Below are 22,986 nucleotides of genomic sequence, written 5' to 3' on the forward strand. Positions count from 1 at the left end.
CTGAGTGTGGACCCTAGAGCTGGAAGTGAGATCTTCAAGTTCTACACACGCATATGTAGTGTTCTTCACAAGAGCCAGGGCCCCAAACCAAACCAAACCAATCTCACAGCCATGAGAGAAGAGAAAGCTCATGCCCACAGTGAGTGAGAAACCTTAAAAAGGAAGGACAACGGGGTTCTAGGTCAGTGGTGGATACTTGTCTTGCATGCATGAAGAAGTAGGTTCAACATCCAGTACTACTGCTCCTCCCAATTCCCCCCTCCCAAAAAAAGAAAGAAAAGAAAAATGTCTTTCTTTTCTTTTTCATTTTTTAACTTTTATTTAATATGCTATGTTGTAAGGGTATAAGATCCCCTGGAACTGGAGTTACAGATGGTTGTATGCTACCATGTAGGTGCTGGAATTGAACTCAGGACCTCTGGAAGAGCAGCCAGAAAAATGATTTTTAAAAGGAAACTGCTGCCTTGAGGCTGTCAGGACAGAGTCAGGGCTGAGATGTGGCTGAGTCAGCAGGAACTGCCCAAGAGCATGTGAAGGCCTGGGTTCTGTTCTCCAGCACTGCATAGTGACCAGACCAAGCACAGCGACTCTTGGTGGTAATTCCTTGGGAGGGAAGAGGCAGGAGAATCAGACATCATCCTTGGCTACACGGCGAGTTTGAAGCCTGAACAACAGAAAACCTTGTCTCCAAAATAGATGAAGAAGGTGCAGAGAGAAAGCTCTGCAATGAAGAATCCTTGCTGTTCTATCAACGGAGCCAGGATCAGTTCCTGTCACCTACAGCAGGTGCCACAACTGCTGGTAATACCAACTCCAGCCAATCGGATGCCCTCTCCCAGCCTCTGCAGGCATACACACTCACTCATGTACATATCCACACACGAACCCATGCAAATATATGCAAGTAAAAAATAAAATCTTAAAAGAAATCCTGTCACCTGCTAAAACACAAGCTGACCTTAAGAACGTGACACTCAATGAACTGCTCCATTCCCAAAGTAACAAACACTACAGGACCCTGCTCCCGTGAGATATGCTGACTCATAGATCCAAAACCATACAGATGGCAGAATGGGGGCTACCAGGGTCAGTGTCTAGTAAGTGAGCAAGACCAGTTCTGTGTGAGGGCTACAGGACAATGTGAATGTCCTAGACTCACACTTCTTTATGTACCCCACGCACACGCACATACACAGAAAATGCAAAGCTGATTCTAAAATCTATACGAAATCCCTAAAATAAGTTTGACAGTATTAATAATACTACTAGTGTATGTGTGTCTGTGACTGTCTCTGTGTGTTACAGGGAAAAGGGTAGACAAGCCATAGCACGAGCGTGGAGGTCCGAGGACAACCTGTGGAGTCAGTTCTCTCCTTTTACATTTACCTGTGTTCCAGGAATCAAACTGGGGTGGGCAGGCTTGTGTGGCAAGCACCTACACCCACTGAGCCATCAACTTGATTGAAGACTGCCAAACTTAGTCATGTCTGTGGGATCAACTAAGGGGAGACCCACTCTGAATGTGGGCAACATGCCTCTCTGGCTGCGAGCCCAAGCAAAGGGGAAAAGGAAACCAGCTCATTTTTTCTCATTCATTCATTCATTCTTTTTCTCTCCCCCTCCCCTGCTTCCTGGGAGCCGTGATGTAAGTGATCTGCTCAGCCAAGTTTAACCCAGACTGATTGTGACAACAAGAGGGAAATTTTTACTTCAGAAAGAAACATTACTATCAGGCCCAACCTTGGGGTCGGAGCTGTGGAGCTCAGTGGCCGAGCGCTTGCCTGACGGCCCTCACTCTCCACAAAGAAATGGGAGCAGGCAGCATGGCTCCCAAAAGCACAGAAATGGACCTCAGTGGAAACCAGCTGAGGAAAGCCTCAACCACTGCACACAGTGGACAGAAAGAAGGCACACATGCCACAAACATAAGCCAAAATCAGGCTTGCTGTTGACAGGCTTGCGGGCGACACGTCTGTACTGTGGGGTGGGTCCAGGGTCTAGGAGGGGCTGCATCTGGTACCCCTGCCCTCTGTAATGACTCTGCAAGGGAAACAGAAAACAGTCTGAACACTGATACTGGAGAGAGAATAGAGACAAGATGAAGCGCAGCCTTCTGGTCTCTGAGGAGTGAATTTTTTTTTTTTTTCCCAAAGAGGGGTGGGGAGAAACACAGCCTTCCTCGGAGGCCTCCCCCGTGCTCCTACAGCAACGTCATGCCCCAAGGAAATGCAAGAAAGGCTGTCATTAATAAATTTCCTTCGACTTTCTTTTCAATGGTGCTGAAAAGTGTATGCAAATCCACTCGTAATTAGGTTTAAAAATTCCATTTCATGGGATAATCAGACTTCAAAAAACTCAATTTTAGTTTTAATCAGATTTTAACAAGGATATTAAGTCCATTTCGGTTAGAAAAGGAAAAAACTGTGAATTTAACACAAAATGTATTCAAGCTTAGCCCTGGGAGATAATTAAATAAAATTAATTTGGCAAGGGTTGTCAGTAAGTGGAAAAGGCCATAAACAAGGGTTCATGTTTGCTGATGGAAACAAAAGCAGGTCTTACTGTACAGACAGATGTGGGGCTCACCTGCCACTAGGGAAGGAGCCCAAAGCCCGGCCCAGGGTAGGGAGACAAGTAGTCTCAACCCCAGCCCCAGCCTCAGGGCTGAAGGAGGCTAGGGTTATGATAAGAAGAATAAAGCTCACACCATACCCAAGAAAGCCAGAGCATGTTACCCAGAGCTGACTATGCACTCAGACCTGTAGGTCCCTGTGCAGCCCCTAGCACCAGCTACCCAGTCTATAAGGATGAGTTTCATAAAGCCATTTCTGAGAGCCCAACCCTGACAGGGAGGCTATCCTAATCTGTGGCAGGCAGGTCCCCTTGCTATTTGTACCCTCAGCTCATACCATGGCATTGGACTCTGTGACCATGTTTCTAAACCCTGAAACTACTTTATAGGGACTAGATCCCTTAAAATCTCCTCAAGGGAGTCCTTTGTCCTTCAGATACCTCCAGGTTACTATGTGAGGCACAATTTGACCAAGGTCAAGATTCTAATGGAGACAGGTACTACCTGAAGCTTGGAAACACCACCCCACCCTGTACTAGGCTCATGCCCAACACAACCACTGTCAAATAAGGGCACAAGATGCTGGTAGATTCTTGCAGACCAAGACAAGAGAAAACTTCCTGGTATACCAGAGCAGAAAGTTATCAGAAAGCTACTAAGAAGGAAGAGACAGGTTCTATGCTGCCTTTAAACCAAGTGACTGATATTGGTTTTGAAAACCAAATTGTTTTGCTTGTTTATGCTACCATAGAAGGAACCCAGGGCCTCACACATGCTAAGCAAGCACTCTACCACTGAGCCACGCCCCAGCCCCTCATTGGGGGACTCTATGCAGGGGCTCTCCCACTGAGCCACACCCCCAGCCCCTCCCTGGGGGATTCTAGGCAGGGGCTCTACCACTGAGCCACGCCCCAACCCCTCACTGGGAGATTCTAGGCAGGGGCTCTACCACTGAGCTACATGCTCTGGCCAAAAGTAAAGTTTTATTGGACATAGCATCGCTGGGTTCAGTTGCTCATACTGTCCGTGGTGGCTGTTGGTTTGGTTTTTGTTTTTTGTTTTTTTTAAGACTACAACAATGACCTATAGCCCACAGTGCCTTCAAAGCCAAACCATCACACTTCATAATTTGCAGATAACTGAGAAGCAACACCTACCAACATGCCTCCAACAGTTCATCCAAGCTACAGTAAACAATAAAACGGTCCAAACTAAAGGCAAGACCAATAACAGCACTCTCCTCAATAAAAAAAAAAAAAAAAGCTATAATTTAAAGAAAATGAAAATCAGCGTGCTACAACTTGTCTAGCCTAAAAGGCAGCTGATACCTGTATTCTATAATTGCAATCCCAATAAACAGCAAGATGCTCCTGAGACCGAAGCACAATAAACTATACCAGAAAAGAGGGGGAAAGGCGGGGGAGCAAGTAGGAAGCCAGAGAACGGCGTATCTGAATGTCTTCCATGAAGACTCATAAGCAATTCCTATCAGCTCAAGAGCAGACAAGCAGCGGTGCACTGGGGAATGGACTGAGTGGAGCCGCCCCTCCTCGCGGTGGGAGGACTGTTTGGTTCCACAGAACTGAAGAGGAGTTTGCACGTAATAAAGAATTAATTGCTAATCTTCTACCTCGGCCGCCTCCACAGAGGAGATGGTATTGTTGTTGCTGCCTCAAAAGTTAAATGTTTCCTCTCCCAAGTGATGGCTGCCTGCGCTCTACCTGGCAGCCTCCACCCGGCAGGCAGCCTCCACGCCAGGAGCAGTTCCAGATCCAGCTGGGAAGCAGGGCAAAGGTGGTGGGCGGAGCAAGCCTTCCAGCAGGCCTTGCCAAAGGACTACAGAGCGACAGGTCTGTAAGAGAGCCTCCAGCTGGGGCTTCCTGCCACATGTGCCTGTGCTATGCTCCAAAATGGCGGTCCCTGGCAGAAAGGAAATGTGACAGCATGGGACTGAACAGCTCACAGAGACTTCGGGCCAGATGCCTGGCACAGGTGGCAGGCCAGATGGATGGAGGTTACCAAGAGCAGAGCCCACCACGCTTCAGGAGCAGCCATGCAGCCCAGCAAGACACAGGCTTACTTGGCTGACCTTGGGTCACTGGTCCCTCCAAGGGCCTCTCGTCCCACACCGGCAGGCAGAGGCCATAAAGAGCCACAGGCAGGTGAGGAAGAATAGAGAAGCTACCAAGGTACAGGCTAGACTGTAGCTACTACAGCATTGATATCCTGAATGGTGTATCCAGCAAGCAACTGAGAAACCTCAGAACCATCCGAACAAGAACTATCTTCAAACTAGTGGTCTGTGGGTTCTCTAAAAAGGCACCTACCTGTTTCCTGCCCTAGGCTGTGTTCCCATCAACAGCATCAAACCAGCAAATACACAGCAGGTCTGGCCCCAATCCAATAGGGTGCCCTAGAACACGTACCAGGTGTACAGTCCACAAGCACAGGTCACCTGGCTGCTACCAGACTACTACCTCTAATGACAAGTTACAGAATAAACATTCCTAAGTCCCACACCCCAGTCTGCATAGGCAATAGGAAGCCAGAGCCTCTGAGGATAGACAGATCCACACTAAGAGCAGGTCACAGGCCTCTTCTGGTTCACTCTAGCATCCCTCCAGTACAAACATATGAAATAGCAGCCTGATGAGTATACCTGATCACAACGCCACTTGGAATGAGATTCCTCACTTATAGACAGAACTGAGAGAACCAACCACAACTCTACCCAAACTGAGATCCCACACTGAAGGGAAGAACTATGTGAAGACTGCTTCCCTAATGGGGCTGTATTTCAGTTGGCAGAATGCTTGCTGAGCATGCACAAAAATGAGGCCCCATGAACTGGGCAGACATAATAATGGACACCTATAATCTCATCACTGGAGAGGCAGAGCAGGAAAATCAGGAGTTCAAAGTCATTCTGGATACTTAGCAAGTTCAAGATTAGCCTAAGACACTATCTCAAAAACCAAAACCAGGGTCAGAGACATGGCTCAGGGGATAGAGAGGGACCTGTGACCACGCCTGCCTACCTGAGTGGTACTGGCACCCATATGGTGGAACCTACATGGTAGAAAGAAATAACTGACATCCACAGACCACACTCTGACCACCATATTGCATCATAGCACATGTGTGCATACATATCCATATACTAAATAAATAAATAAATGGAATAAAAACATTATTTTTAAAGACAAGAACAAAGTAAGGAAGGAAAAAAAAAAAGCAATTCCGAGGCTTTTCTGGCTCGAGAATGAGCAGAGAGATCACTGCATTTTCCAGGCAAGTTCCCAGGTGTGCAATCCCAGGATTTCCCTAGCACTCGTGTTCAGATGAAGAAGTGCTGTGTAACATTTGTCATGTGCTCCACTGGCACCATTCAACAAGTGCTCCCAACCATGATCTCTGCAAATGCCAAGCTTCAGCCAAAGCCAGACTCCCAGGACATCCTGACAGCTGTTGCTATGCCCCATTGTCAAGCTGTGTGTGTTCTGAAGACATGGAATGATGCCTGCAGCCTATGGTCTGGCACTCTGTGTCCTATGAGTGTGACATGTGTAACAGCTACAGTGACAGTGCTTCATGCTTCATTTCAAAATCCTCCACCTGCCACCACCCAGCCAGCATCTTGCCCAGCCAAAGGCAGGAGGTGGCCTGCTGAAACCTAAGGACAAGGCCAGAGTCATACAGAGAAGATAGCATGGGCAGCAGGAGCTGGGAAACCACTCTCGAAGCCTGCCTCTGAGCCCATCTTCCCCACAGCAAGGGGCCTGCCCTTAAGACCTCCTTCCCGCAGGCCCTGGGAGAGAAGAGCACATACCAGTGCAAAGCTGGGAGGCAGGGCCCAGGTTCTCAGGTCCTGTCCCGGCAGGCAGCCTGCTCTGGATGAACACTGAAGACTTTGAGCCATGGACCCAAAGCCGATGCTTATATGGGAGCTCAGAGTCCAATTCCCTCACTGAGATGCCGGCAGCAGAGCACAGTGGTTGGCTGTGTGTGGGGCAAGGTGTAAATGAAGACCTAAGTTCAACATGCCCAGATGCAAGGCAGCTCTGCTTTTAGGGGTGGTCAGGGCTCTTCATTCATGTAAGAGCTCAAGTATCACAAAGGCAGGGTAGAGAATGGAAGGGCATTGCAGCCTCCTGAGTTTTAAATGAGAATTCAATTCCACTGCTGAATGCAAACCTGCTCTCTTTGCTGTAGCTCCATATAAAGACATCTGCTTGAAGGGCTCAGTGTGCCAGCTCTCTACCAGAGTCCCTGCGTGGGATGAGGGCCAGCCACCCCCAGGTCTAGGCTGCCCCTCCATCTGTTTTCTGGAAAGATATGAGCTCTATTCTGCAGGTGAGAGGCCAGATGCAAGAAAAGGGGTGCAGAGACTATAGAAGACTAATGACCTGGGTTCTCTGACACACTACAGCGAGGGAATCCCCCAAAACAGACAGCCCAGCACAGGGAGGTTATTATGAACAGAGCAACTTAAGAAAGCTTTGCAGTTTCTGACACCAGTAACAACTGCTGTGAGGAAGGACAGGGACAAAGCCCCTGACAGGTGCATGATCCTAGGTGACACATCCAGGGGGTCACTATCTCACACCTCATGGTCATAAGAGTGATGGCCATGTGGGATGCCCAAGCCCCCAAACTTCCTAATTATTCTCCAGACTGTGCATGATGCAAGCCCATGAGCCATGGTAGCTTCGGGAAAACCCTCAGTGAAAAGGAGGTTGGCACAGTCCATCTCAGAAGAGGGCTCCAGTCCCTGCTCTAGTCTATGCTCAGTTGGTTTCACCCTCAAGACACCCTTCAAATTCCTATCAGAGCCGCTCAGCTCCCTAGGGCCCCAGGACTGTCACTCTGCTTAGAGTTAGAAGTACCTGGCACCCTGGGGTTCCTGACTTCAGAAGAGGACACATAGTAGGTAACAGGACTCAAGTGAAGCACCTGCTGAGACAAAATCCACCAGGGCTAGCCAGGAAAGTGCTTGCAGCACGAGAGAAGGACCCAGGCACGGTGGGATACATCTAATACCTGGAAAGCAGTCAGGGGGATCTCTGTGAGTTTGAAGCAAGCCTAGTCTACATAGTGAGTTTCAGGATAGCCGGGGATACATAGAGAAGATCTATGTCTCAAATTAAAAAAGGGGGTGTAAGAGGCATTGGGGTACAAAGCATAGGCTTGCAATCCCAGCCCTGGAAAGCGGAGAAAGGATCCCTGGAGCTCACTGGCCAGTCTAATCAGGACAGCGAGTTTCAGCTTGAGTGACAGACCCTGCCTTAAAAAATACAGTAGACACATACTTGAGTCATAAGACAGAGAAAAACCAAGCTGGTACCAAGGTGAAAGCTTCATTCCTAGTGAGCAGCCTTCATAGCACATGAAGGTGCCGTGCAAGCTACCAGACAGCAAAGTAACCCATAGTCTTACTGAGCTGTAAAACCTTCTGTCTACAACAACCTGCCTAGCAAGAGATGCTCCCTGGGCAATAGCAGTACAAGTGTTAGAATGTAACAAATGACCTTCTAATTGACTTAAGGCCCACCACACAGATGGAGTTATACCTCATGCTGTTAGCTAGATCAAGAAGCCTGAAGGAGAATCTACTACTATCGTTCTGCTGAAGTATCTAGTATTAAATTGCCCCATAAGAACGTATCTCCATACTCATCCCTCAATCTTCATCAAAGAGACTTCTTTGTATGGTAGGCAGCCATTAATACAGAAACCTGTAACTAGTTGGTGTACAAAAAATAAGAGACTGAAGCACTCAGCCTTAAATGGGACATCTGTATCAAAAGCCATCCCCCAAGGTTCAGGGGTCACTGTGAAAGAGGGTCTAGAAAGTTCCTAAGAGCCAGAAGTCACAGGTACCTGCTGTGAAGCAGTGTTCTCTAGACATGGCAGGGCCACTGCACCCAGGCACTCAGAGATTCTCGCTGCATGGATAAGACTTATTCAAGAGCAAGCCAGTGGAAATCCCAACATGGACAGCAGAGGGGTTAGGGAAGGGAGCAGTGTTCTCTAGAATGAAAGGTACCCATGTTCCAGTAGGTGGCCCGACACCTATGCACACATTGGCAGTAAGTGGACTCTGTAGGCTGAAAGAAAGGACACTGGAAGTTGGGAGGGGATAGTGAGGGGGAGCTGGAAGGAAATGGAATATTTGGTCAAAATACATATGCATATGTGAAATTCTCTAACAATTAAAAAAAGGAAAGAAAAGAAGGTGGAGCATGATTGAGGAAGATAACTGACCTCAAGCTCTGCCCTTCACATACATGTATATAAGTATGATTATGCACACACCAAAGAAAGGAAAAGTAGGGGAAGGAAGGGAACAAAAACCAACTGTGAACCAGGGGTGCAGCCATAGCCACCTCCTGCCACATGACCCCAGGTGCACATCACATCCCAATGCTCTCAAGGCTTTGGGTTCTGCTAAATCAACTCCAAAGCAGGCACTTGAGATGAGCCCTATCTACACAACCTGGAAGAAAGGCCCAAAGGTAATGTGAGAAACAGCAGAAAGCACCGGTTGGGCCAAGCCACTCCCTGATGTACATGTAGCTGCCTGTGTGCATGTGTGCTGTCTGCTCCAGCAAGCATTTCATCTCCACGCTCTACATCCCACTGCCTCCAGCCCTGTTCTGGCACATGACAGGCACAGGGATGACACTAGCCAACACAGAACATCTGTCTCCCATCCTTTCCCATGGAACAGTGAGACCATCCACTCCAAGCAGACAGTCATCAGTGCCCCAAGAAGACCCGCCTGCAACTTTGTAAGTGGCAGAGAAACACAAGAGCTACTTCCCCAACCTCACAGGTCAGGAAGGCTCTGTGGTCCTGAAGCCCCTGCTTCCCACTGGCAGGCAAAAATGGGCGGCCCCAGGGCCTTGTCAGAGGCAACAGCCAAGCAGCACAGCACACGCCTCATCACACGCTCCCCTGTGTTGACTGAAAGCCTACTGCTCAGAAGACCAGCCCCTCCCTTAGGTACCAAATCATCAAACTTATGAGTTAGCTGACACAAAACCTTCACAACCTCCAGAACCGAAAGCAGCAGGAGGCTCTGTTAGGAATGAGGCCCCTGAGACCACTGGTAGGAAAAGCCCACCACAAACACATAAGCCAGCAGGGTTCCTCCCTCTCCAGAACACAGGCCCCAACATAAGCAGCTGTGAGCAATAAGCCAACTGAAGCCCAGAAACATGCCACACTGCAGTATGACTCTCCCTCCTTCACAGCTAGGCCTCAACTAAAAGCCAGCCATTAAGGACATCAAGACACCCAGCAGCTCGCTAACCTTCCAAGCACTGGAAGCTCTGGATATCCATCAAGACACCGAGGTCATTACAAACATTGAGCAGAGAAAGGTTAGCAGAGTGTGGGGCTGGGTTGGCCAATTTGCTCCCATCTTGGAAGTAAGTCTACCCACTCACTCTCCCCAAAGTCCCCCGCCAATTGGCCTGCACATCGGGGAAGCTAGTCCCCAGAACATGTCATCTGGCTGGCCTAGAGATGCTTCAGCAAAGCCGAGGTCAGCACTTGCTGGCTTCCAACTCTAATTCGAGGTCAGCAGTTTGAAGTGGGAAGATGCCCGCCCTCCCAGGGCCCACACCACAGCACTTCTCAATGCCATTCAGCACACACACACACACACACACACACACACACACTGACAGGTATAATGACCACCCAGAGGGGTCTGAAACAAGGCCAGGTTCAGGCACAAAAGTGACAGAGTCAGATGCCAAGTAGCAGAGGCATTCAGCCACTGGCAAATTATTCCCTACACAGAACACAGGCCTGACTACAGAGGGTCCAACACTCACTCTGAGCCTGCTTAATAAGCCTCTCGCTTCCATCTGAATTGCTAAGTATAGTGTTTAAAAAGCCAAGCAGTGAAGTCGCCTGCTCTCCTCGCTCTGTTGTGACTCACTCCGCAGCTCTGCTTGAACCTTCGAAAGCACACTCACCCAATTAAGCCATGGGCTCCCATTCCCTGACGGAAAATGTGTAGAAATACAGCTTCTCAAAGGGCAATTTGGCATCAGCTATCAATTCTAAACACACAGTTTCTTTTGAACCAAGGAAAAAAAAGCCAAACGTGCCTTTAGGAATTTATCTAAGCAATGCTAATGCTGTTTACTTAGGGGAAAACAAAGTAATTGTCCCTCAGCATGGAGAAATCAGTCTGTCCATAGCATGCAGGACTGGGGAGTGACTCAAGTACTCTATCTGGTGCAGGCATAGTGCAAAGATTAGCTGACAGACACAGGACCTGGCTCAGGTGGACGAGTGTTGAGTACCTGCCTAGTGCCTTAGCTAGGCACTACTGCTGTGATAAATACCATGACCAAGCCCAAGCTGGGGAGGAAAGGGTTTATTGATCACAGTCCATCACCCAGGCAAGTCAGGGAAGAGGCTCAAGGCATGAACCTGGAAGTAAGAACCGAATGAAGTAGAGGCCATGGAGGAATGCTGTTATTGGATTGCTCCTCACGGCTTGCTCTGCCTGCTTTCTTATACCAACTAGGACTACCTGCCCAGGGTGGCACTGCCCCAAGTAAGCTGGGCCCTAAGACATCAATCATTAACTAAGAAAAGGCATCACAGGTCAACCTGTGGGGGTAATGAAGAAGCCTTTCTTAACTGAGATTTCTTCTTCCCAGATGACTGTAGCTTGTGTCAAATTGACATAAAACTAGCCAGCACACCCAGTGTGCCCTAAGACCTTGGCTCCACTCCCAGCACTATATAAAGTGGACCTAGAGGTGAATGCCTAAACTCTTAGTACTGAGGAAGTGGGAACAGCAAGATCAAGAATTCAGGATCAGCTACTCAGTGAGCCGGAGGCTAGCCTGAGCTACATGAGTCTCAAAAACACAAACCATACAAGGATGGACAGGCACAATAAAGGTGTTTCTGCATTCTCTGAGCACAGCTAGCAAATTAACCCAAGGGGCTTCTGGGAACCTCACCTTGGTGGCAGTCTTTGGAATTTGGTGACAACCTAGGATTGAGAGCAGGCAGCCTAGTAGGCCAATCATTTAGGTCTGAGGTCTCAACCTGTGGGAACCAACCCAGACTCTGACAGTGTCTGAGCTGGATTGTAGGACGCCCAGCTGGCATCTACTGGAGAACTGCTTGCTGTGCAGAAAAAAAAAAAAAAAAAAACCATCTGGTGTCAGGGTGCGGGGCCGAGCAGGCGCCTGGGAGCAAAGAGGGAAGGGTCTATTTTCTCCTCCCCTGTCTCTTACCACGTCCTGCCATTATTAGGTCATCCATAATTACTGACAGCTGCATCTTAATGTTTGCAAAGCACAGATCTTGGACATGCTGTGTTAAATTTATCCCTCAGTGCTGCACTGTTCTGATGCTACTATACACGCCGTGTCCTTCCCACAGGTCGCCACGGTACTCAGAAATACCGTCTATTCTTGTCAACTGTCACCCGTTCTAGGACCCTGCAGACCTGGCTGATGGGTCCAAAGAGCTTTTTATTGATACTTTGGAAGCCCTACATGATTATGTTGTCTCCAGATAGTCTTTTCCTATCCAGGCCACACATCCTGATTTCTGCAGGGGAGGGGACATATGTGCATGTGTACACACCCATCCACATGCGTGCAGAGGCTGTCCAAGTGTCCTGCTCTGTCATTCTCTGCTTTATTCTCTTGGGGTGGGGTCTCTCGCTGAACTCTGCCCCTCACAGTGAGTGCTAGGAATACAGGTTACAGGCACATACAGCCATGCTTGGTTCTTTACAGGGTATTGATGACCAGAGGGAGCTCAGGTCAAGCATACTTACCCGAGGAAGCATCTACTCACTCCCAGGATGACCTGCTCGGTAACTAGTCACACAGGCGAGGAAATTCAACACATGAGGGGCAGCATCTACAGTGTGAGCATGGTGCTGAGAACACATGCCTCATCCCTAGCATAAGGGTCACCAGTGTTGGATCTGCCGCAGTTGTTTCCAGGTGCCTTCTCTCTGGCTGCTGAGCCTCCCTTCTTTCTGAGCTTTCAGAATGTTCTCAATCAAAAGCAAGTGCTGGGTTGTTAACCAATCATCCAACTTGAAAGCTCTATGGAGACAGCTGATTTTCCTGAAGTTAGCGCCCTCTACTCCTGCTCCACCATCCTGCCAGCCTCTCTCCACAGCCACACCATCGTGCAGGCTGTTTCTGTCTGCAGTCATTTACTCTCCATACTGAAAGCCCTTTCCCACAGTCTGCCCCAAGAGACCAAGGTCAAGATGTCATCACTCTCCATGCCCCTCATGACAACACTGTGCCAATCCCCCACGGAACTTCCAAAAAGTCCCTGAGGATTAAGGTCACCGGCTTACCCACACTGGTACTTGCCACACAACACAGAAGGCTCTGTTGACCCCATGCCACAGCATCATATGTGTACACTACCGGGCACTTTCCTGCCCATTACTCTCCATGGCACAAAGCCTGTCCACGCCCAGCCCACATGGCCCTGTGTACATCCACCCCAGCTTACATGACACCATGTACTGGACACATGGCAGATAGAGAGCACTGTGTGCTCAGCCCCATGTGACTCTGTGCATAACCACACCATTCACAACAGTACCATCTGCCCCAGCCCCCATGCCCCATGGCACTAGATGAATCTGAGAGAGACAAGTCCATTTACCCCAGTCCACACGACCCTTCTGCACTGGACACAAATAGATACAAATTTGTCAGCTCCAGCTCATGTGACTCCATACACTGGATTCACCAGAGGAAGACAGAAGCATGTGTTCCTGCCCACATGGCCCTGTGCACTAGACACACAGTAGAGAGAGCTATCTGACTCAGCCCACATGATTCCATGCACTGGACACAGGTTGTCAGCCCATCTCTCCTCACCCACGTGGCCCAATGCGCAGGACACATCACAGTGTGTCTACAGTTAGATTTCAGCATCTGATTCCTGGTTTACAGTGGCTAACCACCCCAGTCGACTTGCTTAAACACTCCCCCCTAATAACTCTAGGCTCCTCAGACATAAGAAGTGTCACAGTGCAGACAGCAACACTGTTACACCATGAGGAACTCACACAAGCCAAAACACTGTTTTAACCTAGGTATGACGGTTAATCTGCATGGTCAGCTTGGTTGGATTTACTGTTACCTAGGAGACACACATCTGGCACGACTATAAAGGTGTTTCCATGGAGTTTCAAGCCAACCTGAATGGAGATGGCACAATTCAGTGAGCTGGTCTCAATAAAAAGGAGAAAGCGGCTGAGCCCCCACTCATCTCTCCGCTTCCCAGCTGTGGATACAATGAGAGCAACTGCCCCATGCTCTCGTCACCACGCTCTCCACTTGGTAGACTTTACACTCACACTGGAGCCAGAGTCAAGCTGTTCTGTCAGATAACCTGTCTGTCACGGCAATGAGGAAAGTAACAGCCACACTATGGCTGAGCCCCTCAGGGTAGCCAGACCTCATCCTCACAGGATCTGCACCAGACACCATCAGTACTCCGATCCTAGGGGACAAGGACTCTGAGAGACGATGGTCACAGATGGACAGACAGACAGGGAGAGCACAGACTTTGGCGACAACCTGCCTGTCCATAAGAAGGCAGCCAGTGGACCCAGACCCCTTGTGCCTCAGTTAACAAGATCCCTGATACTAGTGAGGAAGTCCCTATGGAAGGGCAGGAAGCCCCAGGACAGGCTGCCACAGGTGCTCACAAGCCTCCTGGAAGAAAGATGATCATCAAGGAGGCAGTGCCACCTACTGGTTGCTATATCTCAGAATCCACAGCATTACACATCAGACAGGTAGACATGCAGGCTGTCTCAAGCTAAAGAGTGCATCCTTAAACTAGTACATAGTCATGTATGTGTATGGGTGTGCTGTGTGTTTGTGCTTATGTGCATCTGTATGTATATGTGCTTATGCATACGTACATACATGTATGACTATGTGAGTAGATGTGAGTAGGCAAATGTATGACTTCTTTTTTTTTTTTTTTTTTTTTTTTTTGGTTTTTCGAGACAGGGTTTCTCTGTGTAGCCCTGGCTGTCCTGGAACTCACTTTGTAGACCAGGCTGGCCACGAACTCAGAAATCCGCCTGCCTCTGCCTCCCAAGTGCTGGGATTAAAGGCGTGCGCCACCACGCCCGGCAGCAAATGTATGACTTCTAAGGAGACTCTGTCCTGGCACTGAACCCTAACTTTGTCCCATCCTTCCATTACTTCTGCCCCATCCTGCATCATGTCTAATCTCAGCACCCCATGCTTCAGTCAGTCACCCTCCTAGCCTTACACAAACAACCTCCCAAAACCTACCACAAAAAAAAAAAAAAAAAAAAAAGGTTCAGGCTGGTAAGATGGCTCAGCGGGTAAGAGCACTGACTGCTCTTCTGAAAGTCATGAGTTCAAATCCCAGCAACCACATGGTGGCTCACAACCACCCAGAATGAGATTTGACGCCCTTTTCTGGTGTGTCTGAAATCAACTACAGTGTACTTAAGTATAATAATAAATAAATATTTGGGTCAGAGCAAGCACGGACTGAGTGAGCAGGGCCAATTAGAGCGAGCAGGATTGACCGGAGCAAGCAGAGGTCCTAAAAATTCAATTCCAACAACCACATGAAGGCTCACAACCATCTGTACAGCAATAGTGTACTCACATACATAAAATAAATAAATAAATCTTTAAAAGAAGAAGGAGGAGGAGGAGGAGGAGAAGAAGAAGGTGGTGGTAGGGGAAGCCTTGGGGCTGAAGAGATGGTTCGGCTGTTAAAAGCACTGTCTGGGGTTTTTTGTGTGTGTTTTGTTTTTGTTTTGTTTTACAAGATCCATATTCAGTTTCTAGCACCCACATGATAGCTCACAACCACCTGTAACTCCAGTTCCAGGAAATCCAACACCCTCTTCTGGCCTGCACAGACACCTACACACTGGATGGACACGAACTCACACATGCATGTGCATACACAAACACACACACACACACAGGGAGGGAGGGAGGGAGGGAAGGAGGGAGGGAGGGAGGGAGGGAGAGAGAGAGAGAGAGAGAGAGAGAGAGAGAGGAGAGAGAGAGAGGAGAGAGAGAGAGAGGAGAGAGAGAGAGAGAGAGAGAGAGAGAGAGAGAGAGAGAGAGAAGAGAGAAGAGAGAAAAGGAGACAGACAGATAGATGTTAAAAAAAAAACAGAAAATCCAAAATCCTCATCAGACCAGAGAACCAAGAATATTAATTTCCCCCAAAATCTAATGTTTCCCTTTTTCGTTTCTATTGCTCCTACTGTATATGTGAGGTGTGTGACTCATGTACAAAGGACAGAGGACAGCTGTGTGGAACTGGTTCTCTCCTGTACCCTTGCCTACATTCTAGAAATCTACCTGAAGCTGTCTGGCTTGCATAGTAATGGATTCATCCACTGAGCACCTCAGCCCCCATCCACTTGTTAAGGACCAGTTGCTGAGAAATGAACCCAGGCATCACACTTTTCTTTTCTCTTCTCTTCTCTTCTCTTCTCTTCTCTTCTCTTCTCTTCTCTTCTCTTCTCTTCTCTTTTCTTTTTAATTTTTTCGAGACAGGGTTTCTCTGTGTAGCCCTGGCTGTCCTGGAACTCACTTTGTAGACCAGCCTGGCCTCGAATTCAGAAATCCGCCTGCCTCTGCCTCTCAAGTGCTGGGATCAAAGGCGTGTGCCACCACACCCGGCTGCATCACACATTCTTAGTGCACACTCAAGCATATGTCCTGGCGCCCAGACCCAGCTTCTCATGTTAAGGGAGCACATTTAATACAGCTGGTCTGCATCTGTCACCATCACAGAACAAGTGTAGCCACAATGGTGAATCCATTTCATCCAGAGTTCAGCCTTGACCCTGGCCTGTACCCAAATCTCTGCCCTTGGTGCACAGGGAAGGCAAGCAGGTGACTCTGAGCTTTCAAGGTGCCAGGCAGCCTAGCAGCCCAGGGCAATGCATGAACGGCAGCTATCAGGAGACCAAGGGGGCTATGAACCAAGAGGCCAGTGCCCTTTGCCTTCTAGAAAGGATAGTTACCAGCTGAGATGCTTCCTAAGGACATGAGCCTGCTGGACCTTACAAACACAGCTGGTAGAAGCCCTGCACTCCTCAGTTAAGAGAAGAGGGGTCCAGGGCAGTATAGCTCCTAAGAAGGGTCTCCCCACATTCCTCGATAAGAATGTGGAGCACCATAAGCACCCACTCCTCTCTCTTGCTTGGCCCAGGTAGCTAGACAGCAACCAAGGACCAGCTTGCCCTCAAAGCAGCCGAGCCCTGCACAGGGCAGTCAGCTGGGGAAAGGGCTCACACAGCAGCTAGACACTGCAACCTGGCCACTGTGACCTGTGCTCCTCCAGCCAAGGCAACGGCTCCACAGAACTGATTGGCACTAAGTACCATGCGGCAGGCACCAGACACGCAGGCAAACCAGCACACCAGTGTTCCAACAGGGCTGGTCCAGCTGGACATGAGGGGCCTCTGATCTCCATCACAAGAAAGAAGTCACGGAGGTGTCTTGTCTGGGCAGAGTATCCCCAGGGGTAGGAGGGACCCTTGCCGGCAGCTAATAAGCCCAGAAGACAGGAGGAAACACACAGCACTGGGCCTGCTGGGCCAGCCTCTGAAAGAAGGGTTCTGCAAATGGACTGGAAAGGAAATGAAGAGGCACTGTCAAGTAACAGAACGGAAGGCAATGCTGCCATCAGAAGGTGACGGCTCCAGAGCCAGCAGGGGACAGTGTGATTACAAGACAGCTGAGCTCAGGCAGTCTTCATCTGGCCTTGTTACTCAGAGCAGCAGGAAGACAGCCAGCAAGCCGGAAGTATTACAACAAAGGGCTGCTTGAATCCCACAGGCCTGTGCCCAAGCTCCAACACCTTATCCCAACTAATATACCCCCAACTTCCCTGAGTCCTAGAACAGACACAGCCATCATGAAGGGTGACATCCAGACCAAGACTCAGGGATGACAGTTGTTGATGGCAGCTGAGAAGCAACCCAAAACTGAACTACAAATGTGTCAGGCCATCAGTGAGTGGCACCTCACAACTGTACAGATGGGAGAACCACAGGGAACACCCTGCCCTTGCTATGTGTTGAACACACAGTGCCCAGCAGCTCTGCCCTGTGACCCATTCTGCATTTCTGCACTCATACCTGACACAGACCAGTAACATGAGATGCTCCAAGGGCGCCAGTGGGACATGAATCTTCCAGTATTATTGGGTTTTAACTCAGTCAGTCAGTCCCCAAAGTTTATCATTTTCCCCCAAAGCAGTGACTTCCTTCTATGCACTGGGTCCTGTGAGCATGCAGGCCATTGCAATGCCCTTTCCCCACCAGCAGCTCTGTGGATATGCAGATTCTCAACAGTCTTTACAGTAAGGCTCAATCGCCCTCCCATGTAAAACACTCGTAAGCCTAAACAAGAGCTCCTCACCGCAGCACAAGAAGGAGCCTGCCTGCCCTGTCCTCTGCGGACTCTGAGCCAGGAGGCAGAAGAAAGCACTGCAAGCCAGCAGCTAGGGGTGAAGACAGCAGCAGCTTACCTACCTGAGATTCAAGCCCATGGTCTGGTCCAGGTTCTCCCAGCTCTGCAGCTTTGCAAGCAGCTTCTAGAAAGACAGTTATAGCCATCAGAATCTCTTGCCCAGCAACTGTCATGTGAAAGCAAACAATGACAAAGGTACTGGAGTCCCCCATCCTATCTGTGATCACAGGTGGTTAGGTGATCTTAGCAGATGAAGGTAAATGACTGGCCTAGGCCTTGCTCCTTCCTACCCCATGGTGCAAGTCCAGCCAGGAGTCTCTTTCAGAACGCTAAATCCTAGAATGCTAAGTCCTAGACCTACTGACCGACAAACTCTGTTCTAGAGCCACGGTTTCCCTAATTCTATGGTAGGCCAGGACCAAAATGACTTAGATGCGGGCTAGCAAGCCATGAGGAGGAGACAGGGTCATCTATGCCTGTGTGTCTGCTCCAGACCAGCTTGACTCCCACAAAGTCTCTCTCCCTACCCCTTTGGAGCTGAAATGAATATGTGCTTCAGATCAGCCCCCTTCAGGGAGCCAGCACATAGCTGATACCAAGGGTTCATTCATGATTTTGGACCTACCAGCCCTGCAGATCCAAAGCTGCAGGATCTCTATGCCACAGGATATCTGAGAGGAGTTCCGGTCAGGAACCAATAGTGTAGCAGAAGCCAGAGACCTCAAACCAGCCCAGTGACTCTTTGCAATGAACATTTGCAAGTTAAGATGTATGGACACTGTGAAACACTACAGTTTCCACAACAATTCTTTCTTTTTGGGGGGAAGTTGCAAGGGCAGAGGGCAGAGGACACAGAGATGAATGGAATTGGGGTTCATGATATGAAATTCACAAAATCAACAAAAAGTTAAATAAAATTGTTTTAAAAGGTTCTCAGCCCACAAGGCATGCCCCACGGCTTTAATCCCAGAACTCTGGAGGGAAAAGCAAGCAGACCTCTGAAAGTCCAGAGGCAGCCTGGTCTAACTAGCAAGTTCCAAGCCAGCCAAGAATAATACTGACAAAAAACCAAAAAATAACCTGTGCCCAGCTCATGTTTTCATATTGTCAACTTTTCATTTTGCAAAGTTTCCAATTTTGATAAAATTCAAATTATCATGTTATTTTTTCTTTATAAATAATTGTTGTAAGTTATAGCTAAATAGTCAATATAAAACCTAAGATATTATGTTATTTTATTTGCTTCTATACTGGAAGAAACATATGCATAGTTTCCTATTTTACATTTGGAGCAGACTTTGGTATAACATTTAAGGTATGAACTCACTTTTTAAACTCAAATGGATATTTAATTTTTGTGAACAATCTGTTGATTGGCCTTTCAACTCTCCCTTAAAAAGCTTTTGGAGATTTGTTAAATAAAAACTTACTAGACTTTAAAAAAAAAAAACAAATCCTGTGCCCAGGACGGGCAGCATAGCGAGGGCCAGCAAGATGAAGGAGCTCATTACCATGCCCCAGAATACACACAGTGGGAGAAAACTTACTCTCACAAATTGTCCTGGGAAATCCACACAAACACCACTGCACATATACACACTTGCTCTTTCCCACATACATACAGATATACACACACAAGCACACACACACACACACACATATATATATGCATACACACACACACACACACAAAATATATATACATTGTGGCACATGGGTTCACTTTTTCTCACATACATACACACATATACATTGTGGCATGTGCACTCATTTTCTCACATGCATACCCACACATACACACATATATACATACATACACACATACACTAAGACACATGTACTCACTCTTTCTAACACACATACACACTCACACACACAAACATAAAATAAAAACTTTAAAAGGGTGGGACTGTTGCTCAGCTACTAATTTTTCCACCACCAGCATTACAGGACACTGTTCCCAGCCAGGCCCTGACCACTTTTCACAGGTGGGCATGGATAGACCCAGTGTCAACAGCAAGCACACTTCCTTATAGGACTTCAAGCTAAGCACCCTAAACCTCAAAAACTGTCAAAGACAAACAAACAAAAAACATTACATCCAGGTGTGATATAAATTATGTTGGTAAAAGTCATGTGCTGTTTGCGTGACATTTGGGCTCATGAAAGTAGGCTCATGGACCAAGGTGGCCTTCATTATCTCAGAGTCCAACCAGTTTATGTCAACATCTGGAACAGGCTGGCCCCTGGTCCAGCAACAAAGAGAAACGAGAACTACAAGCTACTATGACTATGACATTACAAAATCTTGGTGCCTGCCCAGTAGTGGCACTCAGGAAGCAGAGGTAGGTGGATCTGAGTTCGAGGCTAGCCTAGTCTATAGAGTTAAGTTCCAAAATAGCCAGGGATATACAGAGAAACCCTGTCTGGGGGTTTGGGGGTGGGGGCTTAAGAATAGCTAAAGGGGAGCCAGGCATGGTGGTGTACGCCTTTAAACCCAGCACTCAGGAGCAGAGGCAGGCACCGGGATAGCCAAGGCTATACAGAGAAACCCTGTCTCGAAAAACAAACAAACAAACAAACAAAATAGCTAAAGCATCCAACAAAGGTAACCACTGCTTATTCATGGTATAAAAATGCCTGTTGTGGGAGTGTGAAGCCGAAAGCCTCAGCCATGCAGAGACACTGTACCCACAACAGACTCCTGGGACCCCAGCAGGACTTCTGAGTCGTCTCTGTGGGATGCTGCAAGCTCTCAGTGAGCTGCTTTGCACTGTCTGCTGCCTCTCTACTGCTGCTTATTGTACTGCTCTTTTACCTTTGCTTGCTCTAGACTTAACTCCCTCATGCAAGAATGAAAGAATGGCTCTCTGGACAGAATGCCAGAGGAAAGGACAAAAGAAGTTCCAGGTCTTTTTGCCTACAAAGCCAGTGTCCAAGAGAGGCCTGTCTGGGACAGCACAAATAGATAGGAACTGCAGCACAGGCTGGTCACAGAGAACTCTCTGGTGCCAACAGAAACTCATCTGGCTTGGACTTCTAAAGGAAGACAGAGATGGAGCTTGGGAGATGGCTCAGTCAAGCAAACAGATTAGCACACAAGCATGAAACCTGCATTCACTCCCTAATGCTCATTTAACAAAAACTGGGCATAGAACAAACACCTAAAATCCAATGCTGGAGGAGAACAGACAGGCAGAGCTCACTGATCACCCAGCCGAGCTGAATTAGCTAGCCCCAGGTTAAGAGTGAGACCATCTCAAAACAAAAGGAGAGGCTTCTGAGGCTCTAATACAATGGAGGAAAATAGCCATTGCTATTGGTTGACCACCAGAATTACATAGTAAGATGTTGTTGCTAAAGACAGTGCATGCCATCAAGAACAGATAAATCAAGCTAGAACTGAGCTAGAAGCTTCCTCCCTGCTAGCAAGTCCTTGGAGGTCTGCAAGGTACTATGCAGGCTCATGGGAAAAACTGTCATTAACAGTCTTACCCAGCTTTAGAGCCTGTGTGCACAATAACAAGCAGCCAAAATGAGCCTACATGTGCAACAATGGCAGGTATGTTACCAGGGTAACCAACTGCTTTCTGATTGGATTTGATGCACACTCCAGAAGAGGGAACCCCATCTGGTACTGTAAACCCAGTCAAGAGCTCATGGCTGAGGACAGAGCTCAGTACAGAAGCAACAGCTATTGTGTGTGGTGGATCTGTCAAGTTGCCTTCTAAGCAGCTACACTTATGCCCATAGAATCTATCACTGTGAGCTTGAATCCAAGAGGCTTCTATCTGCAATAGGCAGCAGTGACTGCAGGATCACATAACCGATTGTACCGCCCACCACACAAGCACAGCATCCCCACAGCTGACCAACTACAATGTGTAATGGAGATGCTCAGGGTGCTCCGGCCAGGGCAGAGGACGGCCCAAGAGAGACAACTCACCCACTACTCACCTCCTTTTCCAACTCCAGGTCAACCAGAGCCTCCTGCATCTTCTCCTGCCGGCTCAGTTTCCTCTGCAGACCTTCCAGCTCCTCTGTGAGCAGCCCATTGGTCTCCTTCATCTCCCTACAGGGCCAGAACAGTCACGCATGTGGAGGACAAGCCCCAGGGACACCAAGTCCAGGGACCCAACTACCAACTAGAGGCAGCAGGCTGTGCATGAGCCCTCACCTTAGATGAGTGTTCTCTTCATGCAGCCTCTTCAGCTCACGCTCCATCCTAGGCATCCGCATCAGCTCAGACTTCATGCTCTTCACCACAGCTGCATCCTGCTCTTGTAGACACAGCTTCTGCTCCAGGTCCTGTGAGAGGCAGAGAGAGTAAGCAGCCAGAAGAACTGCAAACAGCCTCTGTAAAACAGAGAGGCTGGTCTGAAGGACACACAGGACTTCAACCATGGAATGATCTGGAGAAGGCAGACAGACAGACATGGAGATCATGACAGTCAGTTTAGGAGAAGACACAAAAAAATGGAGGTGTCAGAAGCTAGGGAACCTGCTCGGTCAGTAATCACTTGCCATGCAAGAAAGTATGAGGCCCTAAATCCCCTCAATGCTTCCTAACACACACACACACACACACACACCTTATCCAGGGCTACAACTTGCCAACCAGACCTGTCCAGAAAAGAAAAGAGTAGACAACATCCTAAGGAACAACACTGACCTCCAGCATACCTGTCAAACTCACAACTATCTATAACTCCAGGCCCAGGGGATATGACATCTCTGGCACGCCCGTACACCTGCATTCACACACACATTCTCACACATACATACCTACATATACACCTAATTTTTAATTAAATAAGCCTTTCTCTTTTCTTTTCTTTTCTTTTTTCTTTTTCTTTTCTTCTCTTTTTTTCCTTGGTCTTTCAAGACAGGGTTTCT

At 48.3% G+C, this 22,986-nt stretch overlaps 1 protein-coding gene across 2 annotated transcripts in view; it reads right to left on the bottom strand.

Annotated features, from left to right (window-relative positions):
- Window positions 1–22,986, bottom strand: part of Mad1l1 (mitotic arrest deficient 1 like 1) — a 331,728-nt gene that overhangs the window by 287,114 nt on the left and 21,628 nt on the right. For both annotated transcript variants that reach the window (XM_021162520.2, XM_021162521.2), the window contains exons 7-9: window positions 22,268–22,398; window positions 22,048–22,162; window positions 18,153–18,214 (exon numbers count right to left, since the gene is read on the bottom strand). In XM_021162520.2, the coding sequence (XP_021018179.1) occupies window positions 18,153–18,214; window positions 22,048–22,162; window positions 22,268–22,398 (308 nt within the window). The remainder of the gene's footprint in view (window positions 1–18,152; window positions 18,215–22,047; window positions 22,163–22,267; window positions 22,399–22,986) is intronic.

This window comes from Mus caroli, unplaced genomic scaffold (genome assembly GCF_978045245.1).
Source record: "Mus caroli unplaced genomic scaffold, Mus_caroli_1 scaffold_4, whole genome shotgun sequence".
Taxonomy (NCBI): domain Eukaryota; kingdom Metazoa; phylum Chordata; class Mammalia; order Rodentia; family Muridae; genus Mus; species Mus caroli.